The 17275-nt window shown below is 56.5% G+C and overlaps 2 protein-coding genes across 2 annotated transcripts; one reads left to right on the forward strand and one right to left on the reverse strand.

Moving 5' to 3' along the window:
• Positions 1-1848: 1848 nt before the first annotated feature.
• Positions 1849-9834, forward strand: LOC144731767 (uncharacterized). Its single transcript, XM_078612989.1, has 10 exons — positions 1849-2119; positions 5880-5980; positions 6435-6517; positions 6789-6850; positions 7239-7318; positions 7879-8058; positions 8480-8609; positions 8959-9210; positions 9362-9455; positions 9664-9834. Exons 1-10 carry the CDS (start codon positions 2078-2080, stop codon positions 9729-9731), a joined length of 1092 nt encoding a protein of 363 aa, XP_078469115.1. The 5' UTR covers positions 1849-2077; the 3' UTR covers positions 9732-9834.
• Positions 9584-16687, reverse strand: LOC144731768 (pinopsin-like). Its single transcript, XM_078612990.1, has 6 exons — positions 14675-16687; positions 13761-13953; positions 12814-13055; positions 12530-12613; positions 11565-11810; positions 9584-10434 (listed from the first exon to the last, which is right to left on the reverse strand). The coding sequence occupies exons 1-6, from the start codon at positions 14816-14818 to the stop codon at positions 10288-10290; spliced, it is 1056 nt and encodes a 351-aa protein (XP_078469116.1). The 5' UTR covers positions 14819-16687; the 3' UTR covers positions 9584-10287.
• Between the last annotated feature and the right edge of the window lie 588 nt (positions 16688-17275).

A 17275-nucleotide genomic window follows, 5' to 3' on the forward strand; every position in this document is an offset into this window, starting at 1 on the left:
GCGATATTGTTTTGCAGAAGCTTCAGGCAGCCGTCCCCAAGCACAGCAAAACTCGGTGATGACATCACCTTTACTCTACTTGAGACCAAAATAGGAAGACTTCTTCACAATTCTGGCTAATCGCCTGATGAAGCTGGTTGTAATCGCCCGGGAAACATCGAACTAGAATTGTACGTGTGGGTTTACTCTCCAACACGTCACTGTGCCGAGCTAATCGGCACGTCTTGTTTACGTGGCAAACCTTCCCAATGGCTGTGGCGGGTTTAACGACATTACTTACCCGATCTACCCCCAAAAACCTTTATTATGGATATTTGTCGCGAAAGTCGACGTGTTAAACGAATACAACTAAAGATGTTCGTCAATAACGCTCCCTCAAATAGGAAAGATATACAATAGGCAACGTTTCAGGCAATGGCCCTTTGCCAAAGCACGTAACTGACGAATTGTCAGTCAAGTGAGGGAAGGCCTCAGAGGCCCTCCTCCGCTGTGGAGATGGAGCGATTTTTTTAAGGTCGCTGGGCAGCTTGTGAAGGACGCTGACGGCTCGAGTCCTTGATCCAGCAGTGGAGTGACCATGGCTAACCTGGCTACCATCAAAGGTTTGTACACGAAGCCATACAAATATACAAACACAGACATAATTTCAACCGTGATGATGGTTACAAACTGAGTAATCATTGGAAAGATGTGATTAACCATGTGTAGTAGGTTCAAATTAGGTGCACACACACGCAACTTTGAGGCAACACTATTTATTAAACGGTAAGTAATATAACACTGTACATAAGGTGGTGACCACCTTCCTCAACTCACTAACACTCTGGAACACAACACAGACTGGACCAGGCAGGCAACGGCCTGCCTGGCCCAGGACGACGACTCGGGACTTGACGACCAATGATGTCTTCACTTTGGAGTACAGTACAACAGCAGCCTCGCTCTGCGTTCACACCACGCTTATATTTGGTTTCGCGTGGCTGGCTCCGCCCCGGCGTGGCTGGCTCTCTTCAGGCCACGCCTCCCTTCCCAGGACACGCCTCACTTCCCCCACCTCTGGGAGGGTCCGGATCCCTCCACCACGCGACCCCCCAGGCACCCCCTTGGGGCCCCCAGCCTTCGTACGGGCCGACACAGTAGTGACCTTTCTCTGTCACTACACATGCAAAAAAGATTTAGCTACACTTATTTGGTCCATCTTATTTGACAGACAACTATTATAGGTTATTGATAGACAGCCAGGCTTGTTTTACCATGTTTAGTTGTTTTCTTTTTTCACACTATTGTTATGTAGGCCAGGCTTAGTCACAAACTGTACCTCTCCATAACAAAGGCTCAGCCTTTGTTATGCAGTCTATTCTTAGTCTTAAGCCTCACCTTACCATATTAATAAAAAGTGTGCCTTACTTGGCCCTTCCCCTCTCCAACCATTATATATACGGAGTGGTAGCTCTTGTAATCTCTCATTTACTTGATACAGCTGTCGTGGCTGTGACGGTTCCACCTGAAGACGGAAGCTTGTGTTGCCTCCGAAACGTCGTGATTTTTATTTTATTTTACTTTTATTAATTTTAATGTTTTACCTACGTGACTTTACCGAAACAACCTAAGAATATGACCATGGCTGTTGATGACAAGAGGTGGTGACGTCATCGAGTCTATTGACAGCACCTGGTGTAGTGACGCCATCCAGCTGGCAGGACCCCGGCGTGGTGACGTCACCCAGTTGAATGACGGCGCCCGTGCGGTTACGTCATCGGATTTCAATTCTAAAAAATGACGTCGCCGCGTAGCTGGCCGCCGACGCGAGCATGCACCGCGCTAAATGTGTTACCGCTGCACCGCGCGCTGCAACAGAGAAAAAATAACTGCAGTGGGGAGTGCAGCCACTCAGTGTGGGGGTTGTCTGACACGGCACCGCGGGGTTTGGGTTGAAATACAACAGTCCGCGTTGGCAGGGCAACGAAGGCGAGGGGCAGAGGAAAGCCGCTCTGCATGTCGACTCCTCCACGCACCGCGACTTTCCCGCGTTTATTTGAGCGACGCGCGCGCCGCTCGCAGCGGCGGCAGCGGCGCCATGGAGGGGGATGTGGGAGGCGCGATACGAGACGAGATCGAGGTACGGGGGGGTGGGGGGCACGAGAGAGGCGGGGTGGGGGGGGCACGAGAGAGGCGGGGTGGGGGGGGCACGAGAGAGGCGGGGTGGGGGGGGCACGAGAGAGGCGGGGTGGGGGGGGCACGAGAGAGGCGGGGTGGGGGGGGCACGAGAGAGGCGGGGTGGGGGGGGCACGAGAGAGGCGGGGTGGGGGGGGCACGAGAGAGGCGGGGTGGGGGGGGCACGAGAGAGGCGGGGTGGGGGGGGCACGAGAGAGGCGGGGTGGGGGCACGGGGTGGGGGGGGGGCACGGGGTGGGGGGGGGGGCACGGGGTGGGGGGGGGGGGCACGGGGTGGGGGGGGGGGGGCACGGGGTGGGGGGGGGGGGCACGGGGTGGGGGGGGGGGGCACGGGGTGGGGGGGGGGGGCACGGGGTGGGGGGGGGGGCACGGGGTGGGGGGGGGGCACGGGGTGGGGGGGGGGGGCACGGGGTGGGGGGGGGGGGGCACGGGGTGGGGGGGGGGGGCACGGGGTGGGGGGGGGGGGCACGGGGTGGGGGGGGGGGGCACGGGGTGGGGGGGGGGGCACGGGGTGGGGGGGGGGGGCACGGGGTGGGGGGGGGCACGGGGTGGGGGGGGGCACGAGAGAGGGGGCACGGGGTGGAGGGGGGCACGAGAGAGGGGGCACGGGGTGGGGGGAACGAGAGAGGGGGTACGGGGTGGGGGGGGGGCACGAGAGAGGGGGCACGGGGTGGAGGGGGGCACGAGAGAGGGGGCACGGGGGTGGGGGGAACGAGAGAGGGGGTACGGGGTGGGGGGGGGGGGCACGGGGTGGAGGGGGGCACGAGAGAGGGGGTACGGGGTGGGGGGGGGGCACGAGAGAGGGGGCACGAGAGTGGGGACACGGGGTGGGGGGGCACGAGAGTGGGGGCACGGGGTGGGGGGCACGAGAGTGGGGGTACGGGGTAGGGGGGGGCACGGGGTGGAGGGGGGCACGATAGAGGGGGCACGGGGTGGGGGGGCACGAGAGATGGGGCACGGGGTGGGGGGCACGGGGTGGGGGGCACGGGGTGGGGGGCACGAGAGAGGGGGTACGGGGTGGGGGGGGCACGGGGTGGAGGGGGGCACGAGAGATGGGGGGTGGCTCGGGGTTGTTTTGTCTGCCCGGGTGGAGCGCGCAGGAGGCCCCGGGGAGGGCAAACCGCGTCCACCCGCACGGGTCACTCTTCTTGTGCAGGGAGTTGAGTTTCCAGGTCCATACCGCGTACAGCCGTTTCATGCGGGCAACAACAACATCAATGTCTGTGTCTATTTGTTTGTGTTTCTCCCTTGCGATGGCACTTTGTAGGATGCACGTTGAGATGTATAAGGGCACGGGGTGACCAATAAGGTCTAAATTGGTCTGTAACGAGGTAGGGCACTGACAAGGGGTTGACAGGAGTGGGTTTGGAGTCATTAGCGAGCGCCACCTTGGGCCCGGCAGGGGTCGGCGTGAGGCGGGGAGGGCGACACTCGCTGCTGCTGCTGCGTCATCCCCATTAGAATCATTAGAATCATTAGAACCATTCTTGCGGGTTTATTTGCGAGTTTGGCAAACCTGGACTCTGCGCACGACGTCCCAACTCTCTTGAGAGTGGCCCCAGGGGATCGTTTAACGTCCGCTGCCATTCACCGCAGTATTAACCGGGGCAGCCGCCGAAATCGAACCGTGAATTTCTACAACAGAATGGGGGGGGGGGGTGGACAGCCGAGGTTTGTGAAGTAGAATCTGAATCTTTATTTAGACTGCAGGAGGAGGAATCAATTATCTAGTCGGGGCGGGTAAGAACATTACAACAACAAAAATACAATTTGGTAGTCGTGCCAAGTACAAAGGCAGACGAATCATACTCTTTGGTTCTTTCGGTAAAGTCACGTAGCTAGAATGATAATAGATCGCGACGTTTCGATCGCAACGCAAGCGACCGTCTTCAGGTGAGACGGTCGCTTGTGTTGCGATCGAAAGAACCAAAGAGTATTGATTCGTGCAGTCAGGAAAGCTTAAAATCAAGGTAAAGAAATCACCCGAACACGTACAAATGTAATGACAATATAGCCTGCATGCGGTGTGATTGGACTGATGGCTACGGGAGGTAATGACAGGGGAGTCAGTTGTGAGAGTGAAGGGACTGGTGGCTATGGGAGGTAATGACAGGGGAGTCAGTTGTGAGAGTGAAGGGACCGGTGGCTACGGGAGGTAATGACAGGGGAGTCAGTTGTGAGAGTGAAGGGACTGGTGGCTATGGGAGGTAATGACAGGGGAGTCAGTTGTGAGAGTGAAGGGACCGGTGGCTACGGGAGGTAATGACAGGGGAGTCAGTTGTGAGAGTGAAGGGACTGGTGGCTATGGGAGGTAATGACAGGGGAGTCAGTTGTGAGAGTGAAGGGACTGATGGCTACGGGAGGTAATGACAGGGGAGTCAGTTGTGAGAGTGAAGGGACCGGTGGCTACGGGAGGTAAAGCCAGGGGTATGAGTTGTGAGTGTGAAGGGACTGGTGGCTACGGGAGGTAATGACAGGGGAGTCAGTTGTGAGTGTGAAGGGACTGGTGGCTACGGGAGGCAATGACAGGGGAGTCAGTTGTGAGAGTGAAGGGACTGGTGGCCACGGGAGGTAATGACAGGGGAGTCAGTTGTGAGTGTGAAGGGACTGGTGGCCACGGGAGGTAATGACAGGGGAGTCAGTTGTGAGTGTGAAGGGACTGATGGCTACGGGAGGTAATGACAGGGGTATCAGTTGTGAGTGTGAAGGGACAGCTAACACTGTTTGAGACGAGGCTCAAAAGAAAGCTGTCTCTGGTGTGGACCAATCAGTTTCAAAGACAATGCATATATTATCAGAGTATGTTTTTGTTTGCATTCTGACCACAAGTATTGTGGTTAATGAAGACATGATTCCTTGTTAAAGGTGTTTTTTGTTGTCAGAAAAAATGGGAAAAAACCTAATCTCATATTTTGGTACTGGCAAAGGAGGTCCCATGATGTCGAAGCTATAACGCTATTATTCACAGATGTCCAGTAGGGGCTGGTCAGAACGTTACAACAACAATACAAAAACACGATAGGAGTATAGGAAATCTTCTTGGTTCTTTCGGTAAAGTCACGTAGAAGGGAAGTAATAAAATAATAAAAATAAAACATAATAAAATAAAATAATGCTCACGACGTTTCGGCTACAACGCAAGCAGCCGTCTTCAGGTGAAGAATGAGACACTGCCAAGCTAGGAGCTTATATATAAGCTGAGTTGGAGGTGGAAAAAGAAGAGAGCCTTAACAAAAGAATGTGCATATCTTTTGTTAAGGCTCTCTTCTTTTTCCACCTCCAACTCAGCTTATATATAAGCTCCTAGCTTGGCAGTGTCTCATTCTTCACCTGAAGACGGCTGTTTGCGTTGTAGCCGAAACGTCGTGAGAATTATTTCATTTTATTATGTTTTATTTTTATTATTTTATTACTTCCCTTCTACGTGACTTTACCGAAAGAACCAAGAAGATGAATCCCTGCAGTCACGAAAGCTTTAAATCGGAGTATAGGAAAGTATAGGAAAGGTAAACAAATCACCTAAAATATATAAGATATTTTTTTTATTCTTACCAGGTTTACCAGGTTCAGATTCAGAGAAATTTAATTTCAGAGGCCCCTTGTCCCCACGTCCCCGTCTCCACGTGTGTGTGCCTCCATGTCCCAGTGTCTGTCTTTCCCATATGCCCTTGTCTCCATCTCTGTGTGTCTCCCCGTGTCCCCCAGGCCCTTGACTGCCCGCTGCTACAGGGCTGGGACGGGGATGAGTCTCTGCTCTTCACTCCCAGCGAAATCCGCACCCGCCTCTTGCAGTTCCTGTTCTGCAGGTGAAACCGTGAGGCTACCATCCTCACCACCTCCATCTTCACCACTCCATTCACACCATCCTCACCCACCTCACCACTCCATCCTCACCACTCCATTCACACCATCATCATAACTCCATCCACTTCATCCTCACCACTGACCACATCATGTGGCTTAAGGAGGTGATGTCGTATCTGCCATTCACTTCATCCTCACTCCTCCATCCTCACCCACCTCACACTCCATCCTCACCACTCCACACTCCATCCTCACCACTGACCCAGCAGTCACGTGGCTTCAGGGGGCGATGTCGCATCTGCCATGCTAAGCATGCTGGTCAGTGCTGGGGTTGGTGAGGATGGAGTGGTGAGGATTATGGTTATAGGTGAAGCCTGAGGCCGAGTAGACGAGTTTGTTGGCGTTGACCTCTGATCCCATGATTTCTGCACTTGTGACTCCTGACCCCAAACCCAGGATTCACAGAAAGTTCCGGGAGAAGATTGATCTGCTGCCCATTGCTGTCCCCTCCACGCCGACCTCTGACCCCAGACTCCGGCGTGAGTGGAGCCCTGAGGGCATCGAACTTCCCTTCACCACCCCATCCTCATCACCCCATCCTTACCACTCCATTTCACCATGCTGAGCACTCACTACGTCATCTCACCACTCCACCATTATCTTTATAGCCCTCACCACTTTCACTACTCCATCCTCACCAACATTACCTCCCCAGCCTCAACGGCCTCGCCAAGCAGAGGCCATGTTAGCTGCTGATCTCGGTGTTGTTTTGTTTGGTGGTAACCATCGGCTTGCTCTGCCGCGTCTCAGAGCTGGCCGGGTTCGGCGAGCTCTTGGGACTTTGTGCCGGTGACGACGTGGAGAGCGTCTCGGTGAGAACCCATCCGGCGCACACCGCACTACACTACACACACCACACTACACCACACACACACCGCACTACACTACACACACCACACTACACCGCACACACACACACCGCACTGCACCGCACACAGTATGGATAGAGCAATGTACTATGAATCCAGTTACCCGAGTTCGATCCCCACTCACGGCCAACATCGGTAACGAATATCTGAACCAGTCCTGGGCCTCTAGGTCAACTCAGCCTTAATGAATACCTGGTGCTGTGTGTAAACATCAGCACCCCCTCGTGCGTCGTGCCGGCCTTCATAGATGCTCGTTAACGGCACTTGCCCCAAATGCCTGTGAAGGCTATACGGGTGATATTTGTGTAAAGTGTGTGCTCTCTAATTCCAGGGCACAGCTGATGTATCTCGGCAGCAGGAATTCTACAGGCGACTGCTGCAGCTCATCCACAGCAAGGATCGCGCAGAGAGGTGTGTTCCTTCCTATGTCTCTCTCCGTGTCTCCCTGTGTGTCTCTCTCCCCGTGTCTCTATCCGTGTCTCCCTGTGTGTCTCTCTCCCCGTGTCTCCCTGTGTGTCTCTCTCCCCGTGTCTCCCTGTGTGTCTCTCTCCCCGTGTCTCTATCCGTGTCTCCCTGTGTGTCTCTCTCCCCGTGTCTCCCTGTGTGTCTCTCTCTCCGTGTCTCCCTGTGTGTCTCTCTCCCCGTGTCTCTATCCGTGTCTCCCTGTGTGTCTCTCTCCCCGTGTCTCCCTGCGTGTCTCTTTCCCCGTGTCTCCCTGTGTGTCTCTCCTTGTGGCATTCCCTTGCTTTGTCTTTCCCTACTTGTGTATCCACTTGTCTCTGTACCTGTCGCTCCTAAATGTTTTGTGTCTGATTAAGATGTGTTCCCCGGTATCTTCTTTCTCCCCCCTCCCCCCTCTGTCCTGCCCATGTCCTGCTCCTCCCCGTGCCATCCTCATCTCCGTGTCCTCCTCCACCTCCCTTAATCATCCTGCCCCTCTCCATGCTCTCCTCCTCCCCACGTCGTTGCAGGGCCACGGGCGAGGACTCTGCCCTGCAGAGCCACGTACTGGCGTCATGCTGGTTCACGGCGGAGCTGAGCACCGGGCAGCTGCTGGGGGAGCTGGCGACTGGGCGCCCGATGACACTGGGGCTGCCCCCCTTGCTGGAGCATCGTGGTGGCGGTGGCGGCACCACACTCGGCACGCTGCAGTGAGCGTCGCACCAGTCGCAGTGACTTCACCACCACCACCACCACGGTCTCGCATAGTACAATACCACAATCATGTTATTATTCTTGCTCTTGTTTACCCAGAACAGCCGCCACTGACTCATAACTCATCTGTAGGAGGGTCCCGCCAAGTTATCGCAGTACGGGGGGGCGATAGTTGCAACATATTGAGTGATTTGTGGTGCGATTCTTCAAATTTTAACCGTGATGCCAGCACACAGCGGCCTACTCTTGTGAATGGCGTCACGGGATCTTTAACGTCAACTCTTAGTAATAACCAGAGCGGCCGCCGCTGGATTCGAACCGTAGGCCTCTGCGACAAGCGGCGAACGTGCTACTGCTGGGCCGCGTCATCGCAAATGCAACGTGGACTTCAATGTAGTGTGTGGACTTCTTTCGCAGGCAGCAGCAAGATGAAGAGGAGGAGCAGCTGCAGGACCTGCAGCAGCGGAGAGACGCCCTGCAGCAGGAGCGGGAGGAGGAGACGCGGGCACTGACGCAGCTGCAACGACAGCTGCAGCAGCAGCTGCAGGTGCCGTGTGGGTGCACGGAGATGTGTGCATGTGCCTGTGGCTGCGCGTTAGTGGTGAGCGCACTGTGCTACAAACACAGTGACTCGAGTCTGATTCCAACATCGGCGAAGACCAACATTGGTGAAGAATATATAAACCGGTCCTGGGCCTCCCCTAGGTCAACTCGGTCTCAAATGAGTACCCGGTGTGGTGTGTAAATAAAGCGACGAGGGAGACAAAGGCGGTAGGGTGGGTTCTAGCCACCCTCGTGCACTACGCCGGCCTTCATAGGTGCTCGCTAACAACACTTGCCCCCGCTGTCTGTGTAAATGCTAAACGGGGGATCTTTGTCATTGTTCCCTTGTGCAGGCCAGGCAAGCTGCACCATCGCACACCGTGCCTCCTGGGGCCCAGGAGGGGGCGACACAGGAGGCCACCCTGCAGGCCTTGTCCCTCGCCCTGCGCGACTGTCAGCGTCTCGCCGCCGAGTTCTGCTCGCTGAGCGAGGGCGAGCTCCGCCTGCCGGCGCCGCCGGTCTGCGGCCGCTCGCCCCCCGCCGTGCCCTCCCGCCTGGGCCCCCTGCTGGACGAGCTGCACGCGCACCTGGGCTCGCTGGCGCAGGTGAGGAGGAGCGCTGGCACCAATCGTCTATTGCAGGTTGGGCTCCCAATGGTGCCGGCCGTAGCGGTGGCCAATGGTGGCACTGGTGGCGATGATGTTGATATTGGTGCCGTGGCTGATGATGTTGATGGTGTTGATGGCGGTGGAGCAGGCGGCTGACGCGCAAGCGCGGATATTGTCCGAGTGCCGCGAGATCCACTCCATGCACGACACACGGAGGGCTCGGCGCACGGAGCACAGCGCGGGTAAGACAGCGGCACGCGCGGCAGTGGCGCACTCGTCGACACACGCGAGAGACAAGCGAGTGACATGCAATGGCGACACTCTAAATGACGCACAATCCGTGAAACACACGCAGCAGTGACGCACAGCGCTGTCTGCAGGGGTGCGTTTATTGTCTCCTGGTGCTACGACCACTCACGCCGTCCCCCCACTTCCGCCCCCGTCCCCCAGAGTTTGAGAAGATAAAGCGCGACTCCAACTCCTGGGTGACCACGCTGGCCGAGGGGGCCGCGCTGTGAGTCGCCCCTTCCTCTCACACCGGGAGGGAGCCGCCACTTTCCCCGTGCCGTATTGGTACCGTCCTCGCTGCCGCTCACTAATAAATCTGTGCGTGAACATGAAGGCGCCTGTCTGTGTGCGTGTTTGTATGTGTGTGTGTTTGTATGTGCATGGTGCTCAGCCTCTACTGCACTCTTACTACGGCTGTCAAAGTGCTGCTGCTGCCGCCGGTGACAGAGAGAGTATTTTGACTAGTGGCATTTGTACCCCAGGGTCAGAAGCGATGTATAATGTAACGACATACTTGATGGAGGGGAGGTTAAATCATATACAGTACAACGTCTTATATCCGACCTTCAAGTATCTACCCTGAGCGATCACCGCCCACGCCCAGTGTAGTATTTGTGCACTGGGTGTAACTGGTTTTCTACAGATGTTCACTAATCTGGCCTATTCGGTCCTCAGTGAGTGGAATGTGTGGTGTCGTATCGGAGAGCATTCTGACCCTGCGGTCCAAATCCTTCGGAGGTCTAACTCCTCTATCTCTAACCCGTTGCCGCCCGGGGGTCGACAGCCTCAGGCCGGGCTGACCTGGTTGTGCCGCGGGGGCGTTGGGCCCGGCAGCTCGGCCGTGTCGGCAGGCGGCGGTGAGGCACTTTCGTCCTTGGGCTCGTTGAGCTTCACGGCGCCGCACGTCACAAACTCCACGGCGCAGGCGCGGAACTGCGCAGAGACGAAGGGACCACCGCAGTGAGCACCCCGCGGGTGAAATGGTGGGGGGGGGGGGGGGGGGTGGGCGTTCAGATATCGCGAGCTGGCGTTGCTGAGAGCGATGGCTAAACGGAGCTCTGGTGTCGAGGTGCGGGAGCCCTGGTCTGGGAGTGACTGCACCTGAAGGCAGATGAGCCTCTTGAGGGGCAGTGGCGACCCTGGGTAGTCTGGTGATTGTTAAACGCCGACGAGCCTCTTGGGGGCCGATGGCACCGCAACGCCCTCGTCGATACTGCGGGGACGCTAACCGTCTGGCTCACAGTGGACTTTTAAGATCACGTGGTGTTTTAAAATGAGCAGGCCTCATATGCCAGCGTCACGGTCAAAACATCTCGATTCGAATTAATAACGTCCCAACAGGGAGGGTTAGCAAAACGACACGAGCCCTCGCTCCTGAAGCCCTCTCGTCTTAGACAGCAGACCCCGACGTTGGCAACAATCTGCTGAACATATTGCCATACACGTAGTCGGCTTGCACGACCAATATCCATAATAGAGGTTTTGTTGGGTTCGATCGCGTAAATATATAAATGTGTCGTTAAACCCGCCGCCACCCGACACAGCCAACTATTAAAGTTTGTCGCTAAACAGAACGTGCCAATTCGTTACTAGTACAGCGTCACGGTGTGTTGGAGTACTCGGATTGTAAATGTGGATTTGTAAATGCTGTGTACTAGTAACGAATTGGCACCTTCTGTTTACGTGACAAACCTCACTAATTGGCTGTGTCGGGTGGCGGCGAGTTGAACGACACATTTATATTTTACGCGATCTAACCCAACAAACCTTTATTATGGATATTACCATACACAGGAATAAAATAGAATGGTCCAAATTTGCCTATTCCGAAAAAATTAAGTGCAGTAATATTATAATTGGGAGAACACACAAACAACATTGCCCCCCCCCCAACTGCGAAACCACTGCCAACCGTGTCTGTGAAACTCGGCGTCACCTTGGTTCTTTATGGCACCCTCCGTGATGCAACAGCTCCAATACCAAAGGCACTACCCAGGTTTCTCTTGAGTTCCCGCCCGGTTGAACAAAATACACGACTTTGTGTGGTTTGATGCAGGGCTCACTTGGCGGTTGAGGAAGAAGTAGATGATGGGGTTGTAGATGGGGCTCGTTTTGGCGAAGTACATGGGCAGCGTTGCCACCAGCGGGGGGATCTGCGTGCCCGGTGAGAGCACCACACAGAGCGCCAGCACCGTGTAGGGCAACCAGCACGCCATGAACGCGCCCACCATGGCCAGCACCATCACCGCGGCGCGCATCTCCTCCCGCGGGTCTGGGTGGCCGCCCACGCGCTTAATCTTCTTGTTCAACTGGCGGGGACACGGCAGAGGAGGGTGGGGGCTTTAAACAGGGGAGGGGGGGAGCAAGGTCTGGGAGTCACCTCCCTCTGACCCAAGCTCGGTCATCAATGACTGCACAAAAACACAATTGCGGCACATTCAATTTGGTTCCGCACTCAGTTTTACCAAAAAAAGTTCCATATGCAGGGCAGGTGAGAGAGTTTTACCATCACAACCATTTGCACCAGAGATTTTTGAAAGACGTAGCTCTGTGATGTCCACCTGCGTTCTATAGAAACGTTGGTTCCCAACCTCTCTGGACCAGGGGAGCAGTGGCAGACCTTCAAGTCCTGTCAGCGGGTCAAATGCTGGAACAGTTCCATGGGCCACTGCTCACGGAGGCGGCGTGGCCCACACAGTGGCCGAAGGACCACGGGAGGCTGGTATGCAGCGCTGGGTTGCAGCGCTGGGATGCAGCGCTGGGACGCAGCGCGTCTCGCTGCTCTGCTAGAGGTCCCGATGAGCTCTCCATATCGACACCGCGAGCACAATCGGGATGACATTTGGCGGGGGGAGGGGGGGAAGGTTTTTCAAAAGGGTTGACGGATCACAGGCGTAGGACGCCACCACGCCCGACTATAGCTCCTCCCGTTCGGCAGTTGCCGCATTGGATGTTAACCGTGGTGGAGGTGTGGTGTGAGGGGGGGGGCTGTGTTGGGGTCCTTGGGAAGAGGGAGGGGGGGGATTACCGTGTGCAAGGAGCAGAGCACGTTTCCGTATGAGAAGACGATGATGGAGACCGGGATCACGAAGCATGCCAGGAAGTACGAAACCTGAGAATACACACGGGTGGGTACTACTTTACTACTTCCCCAATACTCCACCTGTGCGTCCCCACTGCTTCCCCATTACTACACCTGTGCTTTCCCCATGTTCTACTTTCCCGAAGCACCCCCCCCCCCCGCTGCCCCCACCCACTCTTCCCACTTCCCCCCCCCCCCCCACGCTTCCTCACATGTCTTCCCCCACGCACCAGGTACGTGTAGTTGCTGAGTGAGCGCCGCTCCCAGGCAATGGAGCAGGACGTCTGAACGCCCTCGGGCCCGTAGGCGCTCCATCCGAGCAGCGGCGCCACGGCCCACACGAGGCAGAAGGTCCAGATGAAGGCCAGGCCTCGGCGGGCACGGGGCCACCCGCCCCTCATCGAACAGCCGTGGGTCACCACCAGGCGCCGCTCGTAGGCCAGCAGAGTGAGAGACCAGAGGGACACGCAGCCTGGGGGAGGGAGACACGGGGAAGTAGCGCAGGAGCCACGGGGGTTGCTCGGTAGAACTTGAGCTGGTGAATGCTGCCAGCAATGCTGCCAGCATTCACCAGCAGCGGTGTCCACCACGGGCAGCTGATCACTCAGCACCATTTAAAAATATTTGGCGTCACCACATCCTGCCTCGTGAAGGTGGGAAACCCCCGTGTTATGATTTCAGAAACTTTGGACTCTTGGACTGCAGTCGATCCACGTGAGTTGTGGGTCCCGAATGGAGACTGCCAGTTGGATGGAGAGAGATAGAAACGAGTAAGCCGTGGAGCAGGTTCAGGACGTGAGAATTGTGGTTGCCGAACGACGTGGTTTGGCCGCGTTCTTCTCAGAGCTGGGACCTCGATGCGGAAAGTTCTGCAAGCCTCGGGGATGTCGGGAACGAGGCCGAGAGGCGGAACGAGAGAAGGGCGAAGAGGAAACCTCCAGATGGGGCAGGCAAGGTGGTGGAGCCAAGGACCTAGCATTTGGCAGAGGACTGGAAAAGGTCACTTCCTGCTTCTGTCTGGAACAGAACCTCCTGGTGCCCTCATCCCCCTTGTGTGTAATGTCTGTATGTTGAACTTCTTTCGCATTGACTCCTGCACCTCTCTGCCGAACCCCCCTGTGACCCCAGTCTTCTATTACACTGCCCTCCCCCCCCCCCCCCCCCCGGCCGGTCTCACCGAAGTAGTTGACCGAGAATCCCTGGAAGACGCAGCCGGCGTGGCCGATGTGGCGCAGGGAGCCATGGAAGTTGGAGACCATGGCGATGGTGGTGCCGCACAGAGACATGAGCAGATCCGACACGCACATGCTGAGGATGAGCGCGTTCAGCGGGCTCCGCAGGGACGGGTAGCGGCAGGTGATCACGATCACCTGAAAACGCCGTCGCCACGACCTTCTCACTCACCATCACCACCACCGTCGCCTCCTCACCACCACCACCGTCGCCTGTTCACCATCACTGACACCTCTCCACGCCACCACGACCTCACCATCACCACGCACTCATCTTCCTCACCACTAGACCATCACCATGACCTCATTTTCATCACCACTGCGACATCTACATCACCACCACCGCCTGTTCACCATCATCACCACGTCCTCACCATCACCACGCACTCATCTTCCTCACCACTAGACCATCACCATGACCTCATCTTCATCACCACTGCGACATCTACATCATCACCACTGCCTGTTCACCATCATCACCACGTCCTCACCATCACCACGACCTCATCTTCCTCACCACTACACCATCACCACGACCTCATTTTCATCACCACTACACCATCACCATGACCTCATCTTCATCACCACTGCGACATCCACATTATCACCACTGCCTGTTCACCACCATCACCACGTCTTCACCATCATCACGACCTCCTTACGGTCACCATCACCTCCTCCCCAGTGAACATGGAATTTTGGGCCAACGGTTCCAACCAAATGCCAACGTTGGCCCAATGTTGCACGTTTACTGGGTCCCCATCACCACAACCACCCCCTCGCCACCTGCTCACTACCTGCTCGCCACCCCTCACCACCCCTCACCGCACCCTCCCCCTCATCATCGCGCCAGCCCCACCAGCGTATTGTTGACAATGGAGAGGCTGGCGTCGAGGAACATGATTGCCGCCAGGAAGCTGTAGCCGGCGGGGGGGAAGATGGTGGGGCCTGGCGTCACCGCGCCGGGCACCGCCACCGCCGTGCTGCTGCTCTGCTCCTGCATGGTCCTCACTAGGAAGGGGACGAGGAGGAGGAGGCCGCGAGTTTCGTGTCTCTGGATGGGCTCTTGCAATGAAGCCTCTCGTACTACCCACACCCTATCACAACCCCAATCCTAGCTCAACCCTAGCTCCAACCAACCCTAGCTCAACCCTAGCTCCACCCAACCCTAGCTCAACTCAACCCTAGCTCAACTCAACCCTAGCTCAACCCTAGCTCAACTCAACCCTAGCTCAACCCTAGCTCAACCCAACCCTAGCTCAACCCTAGCTCAACCCTAGCTCAACCCAACCTTAGCTCAACCCTAGCTCAACCCTAGCTCAACCCAACCCTAGCTCAACCCTAGCTCAACCCTAGCTCAACCCTAGCTCAACCCCAACCTTAGCTCAACCCTAGCTCAACCCAACTCAGGAGTCGACAACCAAAATAGTAAGAGACATGAATTCGGCACAAAACTCTTATTTCAAGAGCCGCAATGCATACATACAAACATGACGTCACGAAACAGTCCTTCAAGAGCCGCATGCGGCTTGGGAGCCACAGGTTGCTGACCCCTGCCCAGCTCAACCGTCGCCCTAGCAAAAGTGACCAGAGTCAATAGATGCGGAAATTAATGTAATTAAAGGTTCAAAGGGGAATCAATCTTGATTTCAAGCGTTCGTGACTGCAGGAATCCATACTCTTTGGTTCTTTCGGTAAAGTCACGTAGGTAGAAAAATAAAATAAAAGATAATAAATCACGACGTTTAGATCGCAACACAAGCGGTCGTCCTCGGGCAGAAAAATAATCCAGCAGTGGAACTGCTGAACCAGGAAGAGCACAGCGAGAGAGCTGTTACAACAAGACGCTATATATGTGGCGAAGGGCAAGCAGGTGGGGGCTGAGCTGGAAAGGAATTCCAGCTCAAGGTTGAAGGGGGATCAAGTATTTCACGGTGCAGCATTAATGAAACCGCTGTCGTGACGAACTAACCAGAGCTCAACCAAACATAACCGAGGTTTCTTCTTAGGCAGAGAAGAAGGTTAATGGAGAGAGGAGAGGGTTAGGACAGACGAGAGTAGAGGGGATATCTTTGACGACGTCTGTGTCTCGTTACAGCTACACTGAGATAGCGAGGCGGGGAGGGAGCCTCACCAATTGTCTATCCCGGCGTGTCTCTCACCCGGTGTGTCTCACCAGTCGTGCTCTCGCCAGGTGAGCTGACAGGTGAGCTGACCGGTGAGTTGACAGGTGAGCTGACAGGTGAGCTGACCGGTGAGTTGACAGGTGAGCTGACAGGTGAGCTGACAGGTGAGTTGACAGGTGAGCTGACAGGTGAGCTGACAGGTGCCGGGCGTGTTGCTGTCCACGCCACGTTGCTCTGCGCTGCGGTCGGAGTGAGCCGTGAGTGGTGAGCTCACCGTGCCGGCATAGATGTGAGTCGGGGGGGGGGGGGCGGGTGATTACATCTGTTTCCCAGCGGTGACAAATGGGGGGCACAGGGGGGAGGTACCAGGGCGGATAATGGATTATGAGGAGGGAATGGGAGGAAGGATCTGGATGAGAGAGCAGGAGGGAACAGAAGGAGAGAGGGAGGAGGGAGACGAAAGAGGGAAGTCGGTCAGAGAGGTAAAAGAGGAGGGAGAACTGCGTTAGAGGAAGAGGGGGGGGGGGGCAGGAGGAAGAGGCAGCAGGAGGGAGGAAAAAGATGGAACAGAAAGAGGATGGAGCAGGTGGAGAAGCTGGCACAGAGAAGAGTGGGGTAGGAGGGCGAGGTGAGTGAGGTAGGAGGGCGAGGTGAGTGGGGTAGGAGGGCGAGGTGAGTGGGGTAGGAGGGCGAGGTGAGTGGGGTAGGAGGGCGAGGTGAGTGGGGTAGGAGGGCGAGGTGAGTGGGGTAGGAGGGCGAGGTGAGTGGGGTAGGAGGGCGAGGTGAGTGGGGTAGGAGGGCGAGGTGAGTGAGGTAGGAGGGCGAGGTGAGTGGGGTAGGAGGGCGAGGTGAGTGGGGTAGGAGGGCGAGGTGAGTGGGGTAGGAGGGCGAGGTGAGTGGGGTAGGAGGGCGAGGTGAGTGGGGTAGGAGGGCGAGGTGAGTGGGGTAGGAGGGCGAGGTGAGTGAGGTAGGAGGGCGAGGTGAGTGGGGTAGGAGGGCGAGGTGAGTGGGGTAGGAGGGCGAGGTGAGTGGAAGAGACGTCGCCAGGAACAGGAGGACGCAGGCTGGTGCAGGAGGGGGCAGCAGATTAACTCCGGGGCACCGTGGCCCCAGGGCCCCCTCCCCCCACGATCCCCGTGCGGAGCTGAACTCTTCGGATTACCACGGCCCCTTTGTGCCGCCCGTCCTTGAGACGTCTCCATAAAACCTGAATCCGATCAAAAAGCGGCGGAGGAAAAATTAATTTTGCCGAAAAGGATTGATTAGTAAATGGAATTTGTATCGTCCTGATGCCTCTTACAGAGCACTCACTCGGATTGCTCATGGCAGTTAAG

This window comes from Lampetra planeri, chromosome 40, assembly GCF_965212315.1.
Source record: "Lampetra planeri chromosome 40, kcLamPlan1.2.h2, whole genome shotgun sequence".
Taxonomy (NCBI): domain Eukaryota; kingdom Metazoa; phylum Chordata; class Hyperoartia; order Petromyzontiformes; family Petromyzontidae; genus Lampetra; species Lampetra planeri.